The sequence below is a fragment of the Chironomus tepperi genome, unplaced genomic scaffold (genome assembly GCF_022539635.2).
Source record: "Chironomus tepperi strain 1889 unplaced genomic scaffold, CSIRO-AGI_Ctep_v1 contig_445, whole genome shotgun sequence".
Taxonomy (NCBI): domain Eukaryota; kingdom Metazoa; phylum Arthropoda; class Insecta; order Diptera; family Chironomidae; genus Chironomus; species Chironomus tepperi.
Genome location: NW_027226567.1, coordinates 1459559 through 1480218, shown reverse-complemented (window position 1 = coordinate 1480218; position 20660 = coordinate 1459559). Strand labels below are relative to the sequence as shown.

The following is a 20660-nucleotide window of genomic DNA, read 5'->3' as shown; positions in this document are numbered from 1 at the left end:
TCAATGGTTTCATGATTGATGGATTGATTTTACGCATTCACGAACAATAAGTTGGTGGTTTATTTTTGCATACTGTGATAAATTTAATGAGCTTGTTATTGAAATCGTCAGCAGTCTTTTTGCTGACAGCTTCAATTTTTTTTTGTTTTACTCCTTGTGGCATTCACTTTTTATTTTAAGCATCTGGACACTTTTTTTGGAGTTTCATCAATGAAAAAAGTTATTCAGGTGAAAAATTGGTCAATAAAATTTAAATTTTAGTGTCAGTTGCACTTAATGTCAGGCATAAATTGTAGAAATAACTGAAATAATTCAGATTGAAGGATGCTGATGTGCCTTTTTCGGTAAATTATGGAAGGTTGCTTTGTTTCAATGATTTGAATCAGTTTTGAGTGGATAAGGGTATGGACAGGGTTCCTTTCTATGTGAGACAGTCCAAAATTTTCAAGATCAATCTCGCACATCTTCAAAGGTCGAATTCAAGACTCTTCCAGCATTTTCCCCACAAAATCTAGTAAGTCGCTAATAATCTCATCCAAATAACCTTCAAGTACTTCGATAAGATATCCAAAAGCATTTAAATTTCTTGCAAAATCTGTATAAAGTAACAGGGTATCATCATCACTCGACCTCCTATTACTTTGCCAATGCCTTTATTTGATAACAAAAACAACGCAATTTATCTATACGTCAACGTCATATGAGAATATTTTCTTTATCATATCATGACTTTTATTGATAAGTTTACGTATTAAATTAATCTTATTTAAAAATAGTATCGATTAATTTCTTTTTAGGTATCAATTGATAAGATGTTTTGCTATCATTTTGGTATAAAAATTTGACACACAATTGTGCTGCGTTCAATTCTTTCTGTTTGTTTTGAAGTGATAGGAACAAAAGTAAAGGTGTAGAAAATATGAAGTCTTTAGTGATTTTCGCAGTTTTTGTTGCTTCGATCTTATCGAATCGTAAGTGTTTTTTGAAAATTTTTGTGCGTCGATTGGGAATTTTTGATAGTTTTGGGTTTATCTAATCTTGGGAGGCACGTTTTGATTGTGAATCACGAGCTAGTTGTGATTCAAAGGGCAACAAATACATAACGGCATTATGGTCATTGTTTTTCTAATTCCTGTTATGAAATGAAGTTTGCAATGTTTTTTGAGATGTTTATGCTTTAAATACCCATGATAGACATTGAAACAAGTCCATTGCCCTTTAGTTAATATGATTAAATTAATTTTGTCCAATAGCAATCGCTGTAAATGACAGAGAACATGAAGCCAATTTGAGAAGAATTTTGGAAAGCCAGAGATACAACTTCCCATGCGGATGGCCAAATGCTGGAGAAAATGGAGGTAAGACTACTCATGTTCTCAACAGTTATAAATATCCTGTAATAATTTAATTAAATCCTTTCAATTCAAAGTTCCACCAGTTGATCCATTGTTTGTTGAGCAAGTTGTTATTGTTCAAGATTCCATTGCTTCATCGTAAGTAATAAAGATCAAAATGACTGACTTTGAGTCCTGCAATATATGACAATAATCTTAAACTTACTTTCCCACATCCTCAGACTCACTTCAACAATTTCAAACATTTTCGTCCGCAACCTCCGCACTTTCGTGATTGAAAATCTCGAAATTAACTCAGCAGCAAGAACTCTTCGCTACAGAATCAACATTCCACTTTTGACACTTGATGCAAGACATGAAACTCGTGGAAGAATGATTGGAATTCCAGTTGTTAATGGAAATGGACCAATGACATCACGAGCAACAAATGCATTCATTGAAGGTGTTGTAACTTGGGTCGAACAGGCAGACACTGGCTTCATTCACTTTGATGATCAAGTTGCCAACTTTAATGCACAAACTGTTGTTGTACAAATGGATGGATTTGGACTTTTGACAGGCACAATTAATCGTCAAATCAACGACATGATTCCAGAAGTCATTAATGATCCAGCAATGCAGGCACAATTCAATCAAATTATCAACGACATTATGTTGCCAATGTTGAATGAATTTACATACCAAATGACACCACCTCAAGCTGCAGAATTCCTTGCATTCTATGCTGAAAACATTCCTCCACCAAACTGCTAAACTTCATCAGAATTGACACTAAAATCGGCAAATATGTACAAGTATGTTTAAGGCAAATAAAATCTTTTGTTATTTAAAGCAATTTAATCACTTCTGTTTTGCGTGGTATGTGATTTTTCAATTATACGTAAGCAGATAGCTACGTTAAATTCATTCAGGTGTACACATGATAAGATTGCAAAAAAAAAACCAACAATCTTATCACTTAATTCAATTAAAGCCATTAAGGTGACTGATTTGTCAAGGGATGGTAATTTGAGTAATTTATTGACATGAATTCTAGGCACATTGTTGATTGTATTATAGATTTAAACCTTATTTTAGCTATAAATAACCATTGATTGATTAATAAGGGTTAATGAATACGAGAATTAGTCTAATTATAGACATTTGGGACTCTTATTAGTCAGTTGTGCCTGTTTTTGAGTTAGTAGTCTGTTAGGGACTGAAAGGGTTGGTTTGGGGTCGGATCAAACTCTGCCTGCAGGTCTACAGACCAGCAACACTGAAAGAACTACAAGATAGCGATACAACCACTTTTAGGCGCAATCTGAGGGATGTCATGGATCCTAATTAATTATCTAATCAAACTAAATCATATCTTCTGAATCTTTGACATCAAAGATTGCATACTGATAAGAAAGCTCACCAATTTCACACCTGATGTAGCTTTCAGCTTCCTTTACTTCAAACCAAAAAGCATAAACCCAAAAAATCAGCTTTTTCATTTAATTTTTCACTTACGGTTGACATTAACGAGCTTTTCATGGCACTTTTTCACTTCATGATTTCATTCATAAAATGACTTTTATATAACAAAAGAATATTGTGATAGGTCCAGTAATCAATCATTTTTCATTATCTAATCTACGTTTTTGGAAGTCGATAAAGTTCTTACATCTGTGCGCTATAAAAACCAGTTCAAATTGTTAGGGAATTTCACAGTCTACTCGAGAGTTTTGAAGTAAAAGCAGTTTAAGATGAAGTATTTATTACTGATTGCCGGAATTTGTGGATTAATTTTTGCAGAACGTAAGTGATAAGATGAAGTGGAAAAATGTGATTCTGTGGATGTGCTGAATTTCAAGAAATAATAACAAAAGTTATAAAAATGTTAATCTAAAAATTAATCACCTAATTACGGATTTTCCCACAATTTTAATTCAATTTCAAGTTTTAATTAAGACTTTGTTAATCTACATTTGCAGCTTTAGCCAGAAATCCAGTAGATAACGAAAGATATGCAAGACAAATTTTAGAGAATTCCAGAGGAAATTTTCCATGCGGATGGCCTGAATATGGAATCGGACCAATTGATCCCTTGTTTTTGGCAGCTTTCCAGGTTACACAAAGATCAAATGGAGTTAAGTAAGTTATTCATGGAATTATTGGGAATGCTTATCAATTGTCATTGACTCGTTTGGTACTTGAGAGACAATCAGCATGTGCTTTACAGTGGCCTTGGATTAGGATTACTGTGTATTCAGCTTTTCGCTTCGCGTAGGAACATTTCGAAACTTTGAATCCAATCGGCATAATTATTATGTTAACAGTGTTTTCCAATTGACAACCATGTGGTAGTCTGGACCTTAACAGTGACAAGCATGTGGACCCATATGGATGACAATTCATCGTGTGCCAATCAAGTTTGACAGTCCAGAAAACTATCAATCTGAAGATTGTTCCTGATTCAAGTTATGAATTGAACTAGTTCCCTAACGTCCCACACAAGCGACACTACGTGAATATTCGATAAAAGTTTGAGTCCGAGCTCGAAGTAGACTCGAATATTGTATGAGAAAGTACAAATGAATTTACTGAATTTCATAAAAAATTCGAGTAGACTTCGAGCTCTGGTTTAACTTTTAATCACCTAAACCCGAAATGACTCATCTAAAACATTACACTTTGCTTTTTAAATTTAAACAATACCTTCTAAAACAATAGCGACTTACCAAAACAATAAATGTTGTTTACATCTATAAATAAACTAATTACAAATCTTTTTTCTTATCATTTAATCCCATTTTTTAGTGTCGTAGTTGACATGACGAATGTAAACCTGTTTGGCTTGAGACATTTTATCATCGAAAGATTCACATTCAATCCCGATCGGACGATTTCCTACACATTCTTTGTTGATTACACAAGAATGAATGGTGATCATGTAACACGTGGCAGTATGATCGGAATTCCCGTTGTCAACGGTCAAGGTCGATTCTTTTCGGAAATGTTCAATTCACGTTATCATGGAACTGTAACATACTCAACACAACCAACTACCAACTTCCTCTTTATGGTCAATCAAGTCACATCTGTTGAGATCCAACACATGACAATGCAAATGACTGGATTTGGTGCATTAAATGCAACAGTTAATCAACAAGTCAATGATCAAATTCCATACATGATTCAAAGTCCTGAATTCCAACAACAAATGAATGACATGCTTGATGGAATTATTCTTCCAATTTTTAATGCTATTGCCAGTGGACAGACTCTTAACACGATTACAAGTCATTTAGCCTTCATGGCAAGTAATCCAAGTCAAAATTGTTAAACGAAAAAAATGCATGAAAATCAGTTCCAATGATAACATTTTATGCACTTACCTTGCAAACTTACTATGATTAATAAATAATTTTTTGATAAGATTTGAACCTTAATTTTTCTGGATTTACTTTACTTGTGGTTAATGATTTGTAGGATTTTTTATTTTATATTTTCGGTTTATTCAAGTCACGTACATGATAAGAAAGTTTTTATTGTTACAAATCACTGAAAGGTACTTGAGATTAATGTTGTTTGTTACTTTTCGACTTAAAGTAGCACTTGACATTATACTTGAGATTTACAGTGAAATTAGAAGAAATTTCTATTAATTGATTTGGGTGATTTTGTGCTGTTTAAGGTTCATTCACTTATGACAATGACTGTTACGTAATCTGAAGCTGATTTGTGATCTGGAAGAGATTTTGAGACCTAATCTAAATTTAATTTGCCTTCAATGACTCAAGTGCATATGAACCCACTGTGCATTCGTCCCTGGCCTAAACTATTCCTTTCTTCCTACCGACTACATTGAACTTTTCTAGACATGAATGACTTTCGGTTGCTAATTCCATAATTCGATAATTTTTCTGCATTTCATGATAATCACTGGCATTTTTGGTAATAAACAGTCATTCTGCACTTTACTGATATGGAGTTGTTATCAAAATTTATCAATGCAGAGCTTTACTTGCATTTGTATTTCCACTGATACTACACAGCCAATCACATTCAAGCAATAAATTACATGAAATACTAAAATTTGACTTAATCTTATCAGAAAATTTGATAAATTTCTTTGGTTGATTTAATGAAGTTTTAATGTAAAATTGGTGGGCTATAAAAGAAATGGAATGGACAGCTGTGACTTAGTCGCCTTAAAAATATATTGGGATATTAATTGTTAATATGAAGTTAGTGCCGAAATTGTTATTTATTGGATTGTCAGCGTTCATTTATGCTGATTGTTAGTTGATTTTTAATATTTTTAAGGAAGTTCTTGTAATTAATTAAGTTCCAATTTCCAGCAAATGTGAGAAATCCAGTTGATAATGAAAGATATGCAAGAATCATCTTGGACAACGCACGATTTAATTTCCATTGTGGATTTCCACATATTGGAGAATATGGAATCCCACCTTTAGATCCCATGTATGTCCAGGAGTTCAATGTTAGCCAACGATCAATGGGAGTTGAGTGAGTTTTGAAGAAAATTTGGAATGTCCATAAATAATTTTTTCCGCCTTCCAGTGTCGTTTCAACATTGTCCAACACATTTATGAGAGGACTTCGACATTTCATAATTCAGAAATTCAGCTTCAATCCTGATCAAACTGTTGAATATATTTTTGCAACTGACTACTTGGCACTGAATGGTGATCACTGGACAAGAGGATCAATGGTTGGACTTCCTGTTGTAAATGGCCAAGGCAGGATGGCTGCGGAGCAATTTAATAATCTTTATCATGGATTTGTAAGATGGTCAACACAACCTGACACTGGATTTATATATCCAATAAGTCATACAGTTACAGTTAGTATTCAGCATATGATAATGCAAATGAGTGGTTTTGGTCCTTTAATTAATGGCACAGTTAATCAGCAAATCAACGACATGATTCCCGACATGCTTGTTAGTCCTGAATTTCAACAACAAATGAATGACATGCTGGACACAATCATTATTCCTTTATTTGAAGCTGTGACTTATAGGCAAACGGTTGATACTATTACTGGTCATTTAGCATTTTTGGCTAGTAACCCATCACCACCTTCATGCTGAATACTAACTTATTGTGATTTTTAACTGAATTCAATAAAGCACAAGTCATTGAATGATATTTTATATTGAAAAATGCTGATGTTTTCAGTAAAGTTTACTTCTTATCATTTTTAAAAGGATTGTGTTATCAACTGAAAGATATCAAGCCACCTTCCACACCTTAAAAAGTAGAAGATCTACAAACATCTGTTTTCGAACATGCAATAAATCAAAAGTTCAGTGAATCAATCAGTTTATCAAAAGATTATTGGATATTAGTAGGAAATGACAGTGTATTTCTTTGTTTTAGTATTGGCGCACATAGATACTATGTTCAGACTTAGTCTGATGTCTAGACTTATAGAAAATTAATATTCAAACGAAAATCAGGCTAGGGATATTTTTTTAGTACCCCAAAAATCCCAAAAATAATTATCCTGACCAAAGGGATATTTTTTTAGTACCCCAAAAATCCCAAAAATAATTATCCTGACCAATAGAATTTGTGTCGCTCGGGAATATTTCATTCCTTTACTTATTCAAGTCTCATTGACTTGACCTACCCAAGATTTTTTCAAAAAAAATCATCAATAATTTAAAAATAAATACTTATCGCTACCTAATGATAATTCTTTAATTCTTATAAGTACTTTTTCGAGATATCCTTATCGATTTAAAAGTGCAAGCCTGAGAATGATAAGTGAAAAAAATCCAATAACCACAGCAAAAATTGAATTAACAAGTCACTGTTTATGTTTCCTATTACTTGCAATATCAGTTGATAATTCCAATCAAGATAGCATGCACCTGACTGCTTTATCTAAAGGCATTGTGCGTCAAAAGTATTGCGATTTACTTATTCGTAGCAAATTTTTATTAATGATGAATTTTTTCTGTGTTTTTAGTTTGCATAATGGACTTTTCGATTTGTTGCTTAACTGGTTGCATCTGTTCGACTCGACATTACACGATTAAATACTCAAATCCGCCAAAAAACATCAAAAGACCCCAATAAGCCAATTAATACAAGCATCATTGCAAATTCCGAAAGAATAATCCGGATAATCTAACATCATAAGCTCCATACCACAATTTAAATAACAAACACGAATCGTTTGAGAAATAAACATTTAAAATGCCAATAGAGTTGACCATACATAATGAGAAGAAAAGACCAGGCAATAATTTTAAATCTAATGTGTCTATACGGATAATTATTACCAACTTACATTGAACTAATGACTTGACACATTTGTGGCTTTTCTTTTATTTCATCTTTACATGAAGTAAAATGTGAAGAATTAAGAAGGTGGGTTTGGTTGTAAGTGATGTCAAAAGGATTGATCTATTCAACAGTGAAGCCAAAATTTTATAGTTCTGTAATGAAATCAGACCTAAACAGACCTGAATTGAAGACATTGTTCTCTCGCCATACAGATCAAATGTGATCCATTAGCTCCCTGAGATGGTGCCTATGGCTGCCTCTATCGCTGGGTTTTATCTGCCAGATCCATAAGAGCAACAAATGAAGAAGGCTCCGCTACGGAGCATTTACCGCATGGATGACACATGTGCCGATCGATAGGTTAGTGTCTGGACCTTCTTCCTTTCTGGGCGCAGCTTTGAAGGAGGAGATTTGTGTACATTCCGAAAATTTTAGAACGTTTGGGATTTTTTCTCGAAAATCGCTAAAAAATCGAAGAATTTTTGACTAGTAGAAGTTTTGGAGCCAATCTACATCCTTCCTTACCTACCTGATTATGCCTCAGGTCTCCAATAAAAAGTAAACTCATCACTTGTAAACAGCCTTCAAAAACGCTTCATATGAGTGCTAAAGAATGCAATAAGCAGTAGCAAAAATGATGTTAATGCATATGGATTTAAGTAAATGGCATGAAGTAATGCTAGGTCTTAGCTTACAATTTTTATACTTTGACCTTTCACTTTGCTTTTTTTTTAAGTATCCAGTAGAATTGATGCATTGCAAATAAAAATTAATTTAATGGATGTCTATGTCTATTCAGCAGAATAATTTGGTGAATGTGCCAAAAATGTGAAGGAAAAGTCAATTAAATGTTTGTTTATTGAATTTTTGGATGGATTTAAGTGAAAATTTCAAGCTCACCTCTTCTTTTAGACCATTACTCTCGTCCGAACTCATCACATACTTCACATTGACACCCCAACTGTCATAAATCAAATTAACTCACATTCCAATTTGCCATCAACTCATAATTAACTCCTATAAATTTCATTCCTCATTCAACTGTAAAACATAATTAATACCTAATTAAAAATGAGACAGCAATAAGCTCATAAATCAGATCTTTCATATCTCAAATTCATTTATTTCATTTCTTTTTTATTTTTCTTTCATTACATGAGACATAATCATAATAATATACAATAAAAAAAATAATAAAAGAAGTCAATTGCGAATGCAGTTTAATTTATACACACAAAAAAAAGTAAAAGAGTGAGATGGAGAGAAAATGGATGGTCAGATGATGGAGAGGGAGGGGAACTAGGTCAACGGTCAATGGATTTTGCAGTGTTGATCAAACTTTTTTGAGTTTAAAATTTTAACAATTTTTAAAAAATTTGAAATTTTTCAAAATTGATAAATTTGAATTTTTTAAAATTTAAAAATTTGAATTTTTTAAATTTAAATTATAGTAAATGTCAAATTTAGTTTTTAAATTGATATGGAACTTAAAAATTCTTAAACTTTTAAATTTGAATTTTTCAAAGCAAAATTTGAATTTTTGAATTTGAAATTTTATAAATTTGAAGTTTTAAATTTTTCTCAATTTAAAATATTTTTTAAATTTTTAAAATCATCAATTTTCAAATTTTATCTTCAAGTTTGACCACATCTGAACTATCAAAATGAGTAGCAATAAAATAAATCTTTTGTTATTTCAACCTTAAAGATAAAAGAAAAATTTATGAATTATGGATATAGATGTGAATTGTACAAAGCGAGCATAAAGTCAAGCGAATGAGACAGTAAAGTTAAATAGGTAAGACACAACATAATTATAGCCTAACAAAAAGAACTGATTTCATTTCTTCAATCTTAATTTTTTTTAAAGGCACCAAAAATTATATAAAATATTTCGGGCAGATTTAATGGGTAGAGAATGGATTTTTTTAATTACATAAAGGAAGGAGTAAGTAATGAAATTTTTATGAAGTTGTCACGATTTGATTATTGTTGTCAATGAATAATGTGTATTCGTATAAAAAATTTCGTTGCATAAATTCGAAATATCACAGCTGGATGTGCTTAATGCATGGCTTAGACACTTTTGTAGGCTCTATTAGATCGAGCGAATGGATCGAGCGAGCCTCTTTTAGGATCGAGCGAGACTCTATTAGGATCGAGCGAGACTCTATTAGGATCGAGCGAGACTCTATTAGGATCGAGCGAGCCTCTATTAGGATCGAGCGAGACTCTATTAGGATCGAGCGAGACTTAGTGTCTAAGCCTTGCTTTCATGGTAACTGTTAGTGCTTCTAAGTACAAGACAACTCGATGAGAATCAATATTTTAAAGATGATATGAATATGGAAAAAGCAGTGAAAATTAAATACAGGAAATATTATGAAAATATAATGGTTTTATGGAATTTTTATGTCAATACACTGAGAGAAAAATTAATTATTTTTAAATTTTCAATATTTGATGTGTTTATTATCATGATTTAGATGTGATTTAACATTTATTCTGAAACTATTTAAGTTTACTTCAAAAACGATCAACATTTTATCCATAAATCTCAAATTCAATACATTCTCAAACCTTTTTTTCCCTCAGTGTACCAATCTTAATTTACAAAGAAAAATGAAAGAAATTTTGATGAATTTTTTCTCTTAAATAAAAAAAGCTTTTCTAATTTTAAGTCAATCAATAAAAGTTAAAAAACCATCTTAAATTTGATTTCTAGGCGGAAGGTAGAGACGATTTTGAGTGTTTGATGGCTGAGGAATCACATAACCTTCAGTTGGTGGCTTAACACGTACAACATCAACATTTGTTGTTTCAGGCTTGTATGCGCCACTGTCAAAAACGGAGTTCAATTCATCGGGAACGTATTGACCTGTGCGACCTACTGGCCATGGATCGGTGTAATCTGGATCACGACAACATACACCTGGTTCTTTTGTTTGTGGATGAAGACATTCACTTAATGGAACACGGAAGAGTTGTTGTTCTGGTGTAAGGATGACTGGTGTTTTTGAGATGACGCCAATAGCTGAACACATTTCAATTCTTGTACAATTCAAAGCAGCAGAACATCCGACAGGAATAACAATTGGTGCTGGTTCAATTGGACGTGGTGGATTTGTTGGACGTGGTGGTTGAGGTGGTGGTGGTGGTCTACGGGTAGTTGGTGGAGGAGGTGGTGGTCGGGTAGCTGGTGGTGGAGTTGGTCTAAGGAAAACAGGATCTTGATTTGATGGTTGATCATCGAATGATGGAAGATATTTGTTGGATGGCTTTCTGACGACATATCCTTCATTGGTTAATACTTCTGATGTTGATTGAGCTGGTGATGCAACACTGTCTAAGGCAATGACTTTGAAATTGGCACTTCTACGTTGAGCGAATTTACAGCAAACATCTTGGGCGTTGCAACGTCCTGACTGTAAGGTTAAAATAATATTAGCAATTTTTCAGAATTTAAGGTGAATATTATAGCTGCTTAGTGATTCTTATGCCTCAATTCTTTTGAAATATTTAGACATAAAGGTCATGATGTCGATATAAATTGTAAATTTATTGAGTATTCTTAAGGCATCACAATTAATCTCATCAAAAATCAGTTCGTGTTAATCAATCAACTGACGCTTCCTAATTTATTGAGAATTAATTGGTTTAAGGTGTAGATGAATGAGAAGTTGATGCTTCCCGAAATGTCAAATTACTCTTTTTGAGAATTATTCAATAAAATTCATCAATTATAATGATTTAAACGAGCTAAATCAATCGCAATGATCCAAAAAACTAATCAAATCAATCAGCTTAACCTCTTTAACAATTCAACAGGTTCACACATTTCTGTTGTTGACGTTCAAGCTCTTAACAAACAAAAGCATTGCGTGTAAACCAGAAAAATCACACAAAAACATGAAATAAGCGTGTTAAAAAGTTGAAATGCATTCAAATTGAATAAATCCGATCATCAAAACTCGACAAGTTTCAGACATAAAAGCAATATTACTTGGCCTAGTGAACTTATCCTTGAAAATTATTAATTTAATGAATAAAAATTCTTTGCGCACCTTATTAAAGTGAATGAAATTCAAGATGTATGTAAATTTTGTTGTTTATGTGCTGTATAACATGGATGGAGTGAACTAGTGACAACTAGATTTTTATATCCGAACCATAAATGATGCTTGGGAGGTTTTGACATTTTAGGAGCAGTTTTGAGGTGAGTTTTGAAGCTAAGAGGCAAATTGTTGAAAAACATGCTGAATGGCTCGATTTAAGGTCAAATACAGTTAAATTGCAATCAACTCTTCCCTAAACTCAGCAATATTCCAGAACAAGCCATAAGAATCCAGAAATGCGCTCTAAACCCTCAAAACTCCAAAACATCTTCCGATCGTTCTTTTCATGACCTTTAATTTAAAATTTCCTCACACATTTAATAAACAGTATAAAAATAATTTCATGAGAGGCGTGAAAACAACTGCGTGGGCTCCACAACATGACTAATAAAAGTACACAACAAAATAAAATCTCGTCACTTACCGTACTGCGTGATGCTTTATTCTCAACCAATTGATCAATGACACCATTAAAGCAAAATTGAGGTGCAACACAAGCGGAATTAGAGTCAGTGCATGGCGTCGATTGTTGTGAGAAGCGTGATGATTGCTGTTGTGCAAAATAATTGTTGACATCACGTGGTGATCCTGTAATATGAGCTGATTTATGTGTATTTTGAATTTGACGACTTTCTTGCTGTTGAAGTTGTTGTGTGTGTGGACGACGTGTAATGTAATGTCCATTTATGTTATTGTTATGATTGTATGATTGTTGTTGTGTATTTTGACGTTTTAAGTGTACGGTGTTGCTTGATGCTGCACACCTACTACATCCATTAGAATTATGTTGTAGTCTTTGTGATGTGTATTGTGTATCACCTGAATTCACGAAATATTGTTTATTAAAATTTCTACTATTACCATTTGATGCTGAATATGCAGCATTGCCATTTGAATTAAATGATTGCTTCACAAAACGTCCATCATTAGCGACAAATGTATTATGTCCTGCTTGTTGATTTCTTGACAAATGACTAACATCAGCGTTGGCTATTCCAAGTACTGTGGTAAGGCCCACTAACAAGGCCGTGTAGAACTTCATTCTATAAGGCGATTATAAAAGACGAGTAAGAGTGTCATGTGTATCGTGTAATGTGTGTGATTGGAAGGAATAAAGAAAAAATATAAAATTTATAAGATTATTAAATGATCGATACTGATGCAAAAGGTCATAAAGGATTAAAAAAGCTGTCATCAATCTTTTTCTATTTCAATTGACAATAGAAATAATTTTATTTGACAGAAATTGAATCAATAAATAACTTAATAATGAGATTAAGGAGTTTAACAAATTCGGATTATAAAGGTTTTGTTGAAAATTGCAAGCTTATTATGCTGAGTGAGGGTCGTCTTTTGATCTCATAATTATGTAAATTTGTTGTCGAATAAAAGTGGATATTAATGTAAAATGAATATTTAAGGTTTTTTGTCTTTTAATGAGGATTTAAGTCAATAATTATTGGCTTGTGTCGCTTAAGATTATAATATTAATGTGTACTTAGTTGATTCCTGGGAAGGAAGTTGACCTAGGTGCAAAAAGTTATCTGAATTGACTGTTAACAATATCAATAATTATCCATGCAGGATTAAAGCTTATTTTGGAGTAAATTAACTAAAGTTCCTAATATGGAGAACTGTGCAGTTAAAGGCTAATGGATCTGAAGTATTTAATGAAATTAAAGCCATTTATTAAGGTACGATAAAATTCGGCAAATAACGAGTTCGATTAGTGCAAGTCGGTTAATTGATGAAAAATCCTGGGCAAGACTATTGTGACTCTGACTTGGAATTTAGCTTAATTTCCCAATATGTCACTTCCATTTGTATAGAGATATATCTAAGGATTTCATATTACAGTTAAGATTGTTGGAAGCCACACGGAGTTTGAAGTTCATTTAAAATTCATGCAAATTGTCCTTCTGCTTTGTATTCCTTAAGATTGGTGATTGCATGCTCAGATACCACTAATTTCCTAGTCCCACAGTTTACTTTTTTGCAAAACATCCAATAATTGATGTAGATCAGTATCACAATAATTGCAGACACATCAGGAAACCAACTAGATTCAACCATTTCAGTTAGCGATCTAAATTAAACTTAAAATGTCAAAATAAATGTGTTCAGTTGCTAACTACTGGTTCGGTACCAAATTACTTAGAAACTGTTAAAATTACTGACTCAACTGTCAAATTATTAAGATTCTAATGAGACGGTCTTTAAAATTTAATAAAAATTAATTCGAGTCTTTGGTTCCTTTAAATGCTATAATTTTAATTTGAATACCAATTTTTGGTAAAGCTGCATATTATTCAAAAAGGTTTAAATTGAATTAAAAATGACCATCCCATCAATTATTGACCTAAATAAAACAACATTTTTTCTGTAACTTCCAGCAAAACATCAACAGCCAACCCAAAAGGCTTCCTGATTCCACTTTTTATAAAGCCACGTGCTCAAAATCCATCAAATTTATTTTAATTTAATTAATACCTACATCAAAGGTCTGCCAAAACCCGTAAAATTTGCACGAAAATGAAGCAGGCATAAAATTGCCATTCATTATCATTTTTAATGCCACAATTTATCAAATTATGGTTTTAAGTATTGAGAGTGGATGTAAATTGCTAGTTATGAATCTCGAAAAAGTCAATTTATTTTTGCAGCCTCACCACAACATCTCACATTTTGATGCATGAAAGCAATCTTTCAAGTTCAATGTGAGTTCTTTTGTGAATAATAAAGCATGATGTAAGCTGTACGTTGAGAGGGCGTTGAGCAGGGCGTGAAATGACTCAAAGAATTCCAAACAGTACAAAAGGCTCGAAGACAGAATTTGTTTGTAATAACAAAGAAGTCGTGAATAGGAAGTACATGTGGGTGGGTGCCAAAGGCGCTTTTTTGGGGAAATGGAAGTGGGAATTTGATTGTTTGTGGCTCTTGTATTGTCTAGGAAGTTTGAAGGAAGTGGATTTGATAGACATAAGAAATTGACAGGCATGAATGCCAAATTTGGATTAAATTTTGATGATGGAACTTTAAATTGAATTTCATATAGACAGGAGTGCCAAAATTAAAATTAATTGGACATTAGACTATCTATAACTGTAAAGAACAGCTTTACCATGTCCAGAACTCATCAAACATTCTAATTACAAACCTATCACATCTCCAGCTGCATCACGTCAATCATAAAATTATTAAAATCATAAAAAACTAATCAAATCACATCAATTCATCGTACGAATCTGCCCCGATCAATAACCTTTGTCTATACAAGCCCGCATTCATGATTAATGCAAAACAACAAAACAAAACGGAAATTTTTACATTTTTCATTCTATTTATACATTTTGTATATGAACTCAAAAAGCCAAAAAATACAAAAAATTGTGTGTCTATAATAAAATATTCACATATGCCTTGTTGTACAAATTGGTGCCAAATGAATTCACATGGAATATCATAATTATGTGAATATATCAAAATATACTCTTTATTAGATGAAAAGAAATAAAAAGATTGAATGCAGAAAAAAAAGAAAGAGAATAAAAAATTAATCCGACATTATTGTTGAATTTCGCATGAAATGTGTATTGATGACGATTGGAATTCTGTGCTTTTAATTTGTGTCACTATGTTTTCTCATTGTAAAATATTTATGAATATCTTCGTATAATGAATGGGATTCGCTTAATAGATTGTTAAATGATTTAGAAATTAATATTCAAATCTTTGACTTTTATAGAGTCAAAATTGATAGAAAGTATTCTAAAATTAACCTAAAATATGTATCCGTTTATGACTGTTGACAAAGCACGTGCCATGATATAAATATAACTTCAAAGTAAGAGTAGAAGTAAGAGGGAGAATCTTTAAAAGACATCATTTGCTAAACGTTCAAAATTATCAGTCAAAAAATTCAAAATGCTAATTTTAATGTGCACATCTGTCTGATTTTCTCCAGGATAGACACAGTTTTAAAGGATTTAAGATTAATTCGAGAAATTAACCTCGTTTGGTTCCATAAATTCGAATGCTTTTTTGAGGTATTTAGTTCAAAACTCTAGTATCTTCCAGAGTTGACAGGACTTGAATATGGATGCCCCAAACTGGTGATTCTGGCCTCCAGGCTAGAGTCACGATGACCTAGCATGATATTTATATCATTACAACTAAATGTGCAATCTGAGTTAAATTTAATTCCCTTAAACGTTAATGCTAGAAATTACTACTTGTCATATTATCGTTAAAAGTCACATTCTTGCTTATAACTCCCTTAAAATGTCACCGCAATTCCAATTTCAATTATATTTCCATCTTAATTGAATTGTTTGACATCAAAACTAATTCCAAACCGTAAAACATCTCAATAATTAGTTTTGCGATGAAGGTGATTCCAATAAAATGTCTTATTTATGCCGTTTGCAATGAAAATACGAAGCAAAAAAAATTTTAAATTTTTATGAACTTTGTGACATAATTGCATTGATTTCATGAAGACATCCACGAAGTGACCACGAAAATAATTAATAATAATGAAAAAATTTACTGAATAGATCGTTTGATAAAAAAAAAACTGTTTAATTCGCTCAATGACACAAACAAATGGAAGACTCGCAACTTTAGAAAGTCAACAAAAAAATGGAAATGATTGTTTCTTTTTAAGAGGTTAAAATGGCATTAATTGAATGAAATTGATTTGACTTGAAATGATTACACGACAATTTTTTAATTTAAACAATTTTTGTCAACCAGTCAAGGATATCAGACACTGAAAATGTTGTCCTTGAAAAACATTACGATCAATTAAAAAGCTTAAATGACTTCTTTTTGCCGAGAAATGGTCAAAGGTAAGAAACACTGAGAGAAACTGTCATGAACAGTCGTTAAAATTTCATGCAATGGAGTCAATGATGTACTTAAAGATTTTTTATGATAGGCTGTTGTAATTTGGTAGTCAAAATTTTATGTCCAGAAAATAACATCGAATGTGATATGATCTTGTAGCAGAAGATACTGTGGGAAATATTTTTGGAAGTAACTTGCGTGATTTGAGAAGTTGCAAAATTTCAAACCCTCTAAATACAATTCCTAACAAGTCGATGACAGCCCGATGTCATTCAAATGTGATTTATCAAGCAGATTAACATTCAGTCATCTAAAATTTAACCAAGAAATCCTAAATCCAACTCATTAATTACTTCATAACCTCATAAATCCTCCTAAAGCTACAAAAATTCTTCTCCGTGTAATGCAAATTAAGGTGCAACTTAAAGGCTCAAGCGCACAAATTCAGCTCTTTGCAACACTTTTTGTTTCTTTACATTTCTTTGTACGGAAAAAAAAGTCACGACTGAACATTTTTACTTCTCTTTCTTCATTTATTTCTATTTCTTCTCTCCTTCTCAATTGCATAATCGATGAATAAGTTACTTTATGGATATTTTATTGTTATTGTACATGTATATTTTTTTTATTATTTTCGCATTTATTTTACTTGATGATCTTTAAATTGTTTTCGGTTTTGCATTTCTGTGCGACTTTATGTCACTTTCGATTGTTTTTGTTGGTGATATTATTGAATTTTATTCTTTGTGGATATGCTTAATGGATTGTGGATTGGGTGAGTTTGTGGAAGTTAAGGTTAAGTATTATTGGACTAGAACTTTAAGCAGAGCTCTTGGTCGACTCAAATTTTGTATGGAAAAGTCGATTTGAGTCGATTTGACTTTATGTAAAATTCGGGTCGACTTTAAGCTCTGATTTTAAATTTTTGGATGATTTAGGTTCTTAATTATTAAGCAAAACTCGAAGTTGGCTCGAATTTTATGTGGAATCAAATTGACTTTTCCATCGAAAATTCGAATCGATTTCGAGTTCTTCTTTCTAATGCCACAAATTCATTAAATGTCAAGTTTCAACTCGACATAAGACAGCCTAATCTCAACCTGTTTGTCTCTGAATTAAAGCAACCAATGACGTCACTAAATTAACTTCAAACTAGATTGAGTCCCGAATGAACAGAAATACGTAAAAAATAGTTTATAACAAGTTACTGTCCGGTTGATGACTAGTTCTGACGTATTTTTGTCAGCTCGGGAATTTTGGCATTTTTACAACATTTTTAATCCAGTTCCAAATTCAAAATTTTGTAATAAAATTGTCTAATTGAATGCGTCATCACCAAAATATCATAAATTTTTGACAAACAGCCTTCAAAGCATTTCTTTCCCTCATTAATTTCTGAATTTTTAATTTGTACCAAATACTTTTCATCCAAAACAAAAATGCATGACTCAATAAAATTGTTAAAAGCAAAAGTGAATTTATTCCTCATATTTGGGTCATGCAATGAGACATTTTGGTAAAAAACCTTATAAATTTCTCAAAAACTATAATTTCTGACAGAAATTTAATTTAATTTTATTGCTACACCCAAAAAAAAAATATTAAATTTGCAATAAAGTCCATAAAAGATATCATTTGCAGAAATTGTGGATAATTTTCATAAAAGAAATATCCAAAATATTTAATGGACTTTTAAATGTTTTTTTGGCGCATTAATGAAGAGATCAGCGCATATAAACAAGAATAAGTAAACAAAATATTGAACATCACATGGAAGTCCGCAAATATTTTATCATTAAAAATCTGTTTTTTGAGCTGATTTGGAAAGAACAAAAGAATTTCTGCGAATGACTTTCAAATGTCTAACTTCTGCATGTCAATGATATTTTATTTTCACTTCTCCATTTGGTCCGACAGTCTACCAAAATATTTACATTGAGTTATTATTAGACGAATTCTTTTTGGCGTTTGTTCAGTTGTGACTGAGTTGAATAAATTTGATTTATTATTGACATTAAATTTTGTTGATTGTTTGGGTTGAAGATTTGTCTGGAATTTTTTGGGCGGTTAGATTTAAGAATGGTGAAATTGGGGAATGATTTTATGGATGAATAATTGGAAATTTTTGGTGTTAGAACACATTTAGTGAAGCTATTGATAGAATCAGTATTGCATTTGGTATTGAAAATTGGCAAGAGTTGTCAGCGAATCCTTGCTTCGCTGGTTTACAGATCAATTTTAATTGTTAATCTGAGGAAATATGTACATGCATCAAAAATTGTCTGTACGACCAGTAAAATCAGTAACAGGAAACCTTGCAGATTTTTTCGAGAAACTTTAGAATTTTTAAAAATTTTCATAAATTTTGAATTTTTAAATTCTAAAGAATTCTTGTAAAATTTGAAAATTTCGCTCGCGTTTCTGTTAGATGGCCATATTAGGGCTCACACATTAATAAGAGAATTTGAAGGATTGAACCAATTTTCACAATTTCTTGAAATTACAATTTTACAACTTTTTTGATAAACTTTAGAGCTAGAATTTGAGATTTCATGATGATTGGAATCAAAGCTAGAACTTGTGACTGAGTTCTTTACAAATCAATTCAAACTCTTTAAAATTGCATCACTCAGAAATTAAATTATTTTAATTTTCTTCAAGATTTTTAATTTTTAACACTTAAAGTTCTTAAAATTTGCCCGAAATGAAACTGAACAATTCATTTTAGTCAATTATTTCCAAACTCAACTCAAAGAACCTGTCAAAATATTATTTTTTTCTCAATCATCAGATCGCATTATTCAGAATAATTCATCAACATCCTCTAAATCCCACATTCACGTCCAAAATATTCAACAACAATTATTTTCTTCTTATTTGGAAGCTTGCAACGCTGACAATTTCACAGTCTTTGCTTTATATTGTTTTTACACTTTTCAGCTTTAGTTCTTAAATTCATATTTTTTGTTTAAAAACATTTTAAGTCCAATTAATGACAAAAATCCAAATTAAGTAATTTTCACATGCAATCTCCTTACTTTTATTTTTTGGAATTAATTTATCCTTCACTTTTAATCCTCAATAATAATTGTTTCTGATTTTAATTCACTTTATTTCCTTTATGTCACTCGCGTCTTGCTGCTTCTCGTCACACTCAATCAATAAATATAATTTTTAATATTTTTTATTCCTCCGACTAATCCCGAACTTAGTGCGCTAAATATCTGCACGGTAATGAGCAGCTGATTTGTCTTTCGTGACTCTTATATAGCAGATGCGTTTACAGGTCGCTCTGTGTATTTAATGTACACTATTCCAATACTTTTCTGTTGTTATTTTTTTTTTGAATTTTTCACTTATGAAGAAGAAGAAAAAGAAGAAGTGAAAAAAAAGTTGATGAAAATAAAAAAAAAATATTTTTTTTGCTGTTGAGAGAAAAAAATTCTCAAATTCTCTGTAATGTTTCATTTGCCACTCCATCCATCTTCTCGTGTGAGTCGTGATCATCAAAAACCACATAAAAAAATACTTGTAAATAAGAAGAAAAAGGCGCACGTGGTTGAAGTTGTGATGGAATAGATTGAAAATAGAAACAGAGTCGCACACATGATATGAGAGAAGAGAAGCTTGCGCATTGAGAGAAACAAGAGACTTCAATTCGTGAATAGGAAAGGATTCTCGCGCGTTTTAGATGTGTTTCGACTGTCGATCGATGCACTTTACATGGATTTTATTAATAGGTAATGAATTGAGATTATTAATGATTTTTATATGCCATATGTGATGAAATTGCATTGGCCATTGAGCAGCTATAGCTACTTTCCGATAAAAATCAATTTCAACTCCTACGACTTGATGGACTGAAGTAGTTTTCTTGATTAAGATGCGTACTATTTAAATTAATTGATTGTGAAATGGACAATGAAATCAAGTTGGATTTAAGTGCGTTAAGGGAAATTACTGGTTGTGTTCAGTGGATTTATGTGATCATTTTATTGAAACATTGCAGTGCTGTTGGAATGTTCAGTATTCACATGGTATTTGTGCATCAA

At 31.9% G+C, this 20660-nt stretch overlaps 4 protein-coding genes and 1 long non-coding RNA gene across 6 annotated transcripts; 4 read left to right on the top strand and 1 right to left on the bottom strand.

The window, feature by feature from the left end:
- Positions 1-831: 831 nt before the first annotated feature.
- Positions 832-2190, top strand: LOC139098310 (uncharacterized). Its single transcript, XM_070650453.1, has 4 exons — positions 832-971; positions 1254-1358; positions 1430-1493; positions 1577-2190. Exons 1-4 carry the CDS (start codon positions 920-922, stop codon positions 2106-2108), a joined length of 753 nt encoding a protein of 250 aa, XP_070506554.1. The 5' UTR covers positions 832-919; the 3' UTR covers positions 2109-2190.
- An 830-nt stretch (positions 2191-3020) lies between these two features.
- LOC139098311 (uncharacterized) lies at positions 3021-4774 on the top strand. The gene is made up of 3 exons (XM_070650454.1): positions 3021-3140; positions 3317-3476; positions 4143-4774. The coding sequence occupies exons 1-3, from the start codon at positions 3089-3091 to the stop codon at positions 4666-4668; spliced, it is 738 nt and encodes a 245-aa protein (XP_070506555.1). The 5' UTR covers positions 3021-3088; the 3' UTR covers positions 4669-4774.
- Positions 4775-5510: 736 nt separating this feature from the next.
- On the top strand, positions 5511-6514 carry LOC139098309 (uncharacterized). Its single transcript, XM_070650452.1, has 3 exons — positions 5511-5625; positions 5687-5855; positions 5910-6514. Exons 1-3 carry the CDS (start codon positions 5568-5570, stop codon positions 6439-6441), a joined length of 759 nt encoding a protein of 252 aa, XP_070506553.1. The 5' UTR covers positions 5511-5567; the 3' UTR covers positions 6442-6514.
- A 2765-nt stretch (positions 6515-9279) lies between these two features.
- Positions 9280-9731, top strand: LOC139098312 (uncharacterized). Its single transcript, XR_011545169.1, has 3 exons — positions 9280-9443; positions 9516-9593; positions 9700-9731. It is a non-coding gene; the product is annotated as an uncharacterized lncRNA (long non-coding RNA).
- Positions 9732-10084: 353 nt separating this feature from the next.
- LOC139098308 (inactive serine protease scarface-like) lies at positions 10085-19833 on the bottom strand. 2 transcript variants are annotated; one of them, XM_070650451.1, is made up of 4 exons: positions 19647-19833; positions 12622-12803; positions 12185-12348; positions 10085-11070 (listed from the first exon to the last, which is right to left on the bottom strand). In XM_070650451.1, exons 2-4 carry the CDS (start codon positions 12800-12802, stop codon positions 10354-10356), a joined length of 1062 nt encoding a protein of 353 aa, XP_070506552.1. In that variant the 5' UTR covers position 12803; positions 19647-19833; the 3' UTR covers positions 10085-10353. The 2 variants fall into 2 exon arrangements, with proteins under 2 accessions (XP_070506552.1, XP_070506551.1); XM_070650450.1 differs by having other exon boundaries at positions 12185-12803.
- Between the last annotated feature and the right edge of the window lie 827 nt (positions 19834-20660).

Bases quoted from the DNA above. Each gene is read 5' to 3' on its own strand.
- LOC139098310 (XM_070650453.1), top strand. From the start codon at position 920: ATGAAGTCTTTAGTGATTTTCGCAGTTTTTGTTGCTTCGATCTTATCG. The intron at 972-1,253 runs GTAAGTGTTTTT...TTTGTCCAATAG, and splicing joins TGCTTCGATCTTATCGAATC to CAATCGCTGTAAATGACAGA. The intron at 1,494-1,576 runs GTAAGTAATAAA...CCACATCCTCAG, and splicing joins CAAGATTCCATTGCTTCATC to ACTCACTTCAACAATTTCAA.
- LOC139098311 (XM_070650454.1), top strand. From the start codon at position 3,089: ATGAAGTATTTATTACTGATTGCCGGAATTTGTGGATTAATTTTTGCA. The intron at 3,141-3,316 runs GTAAGTGATAAG...CTACATTTGCAG, and splicing joins TGGATTAATTTTTGCAGAAC to CTTTAGCCAGAAATCCAGTA. The intron at 3,477-4,142 runs GTAAGTTATTCA...CCCATTTTTTAG, and splicing joins CAAAGATCAAATGGAGTTAA to TGTCGTAGTTGACATGACGA.
- LOC139098309 (XM_070650452.1), top strand. From the start codon at position 5,568: ATGAAGTTAGTGCCGAAATTGTTATTTATTGGATTGTCAGCGTTCATT. The intron at 5,626-5,686 runs GTTAGTTGATTT...TCCAATTTCCAG, and splicing joins AGCGTTCATTTATGCTGATT to CAAATGTGAGAAATCCAGTT. The intron at 5,856-5,909 runs GTGAGTTTTGAA...TCCGCCTTCCAG, and splicing joins CAACGATCAATGGGAGTTGA to TGTCGTTTCAACATTGTCCA.
- LOC139098308 (XM_070650450.1), bottom strand. From the start codon at position 12,802: ATGAAGTTCTACACGGCCTTGTTAGTGGGCCTTACCACAGTACTTGGA. The intron at 11,071-12,184 runs GTAAGTGACGAG...TTAACCTTACAG, and splicing joins ATAAAGCATCACGCAGTACG to TCAGGACGTTGCAACGCCCA.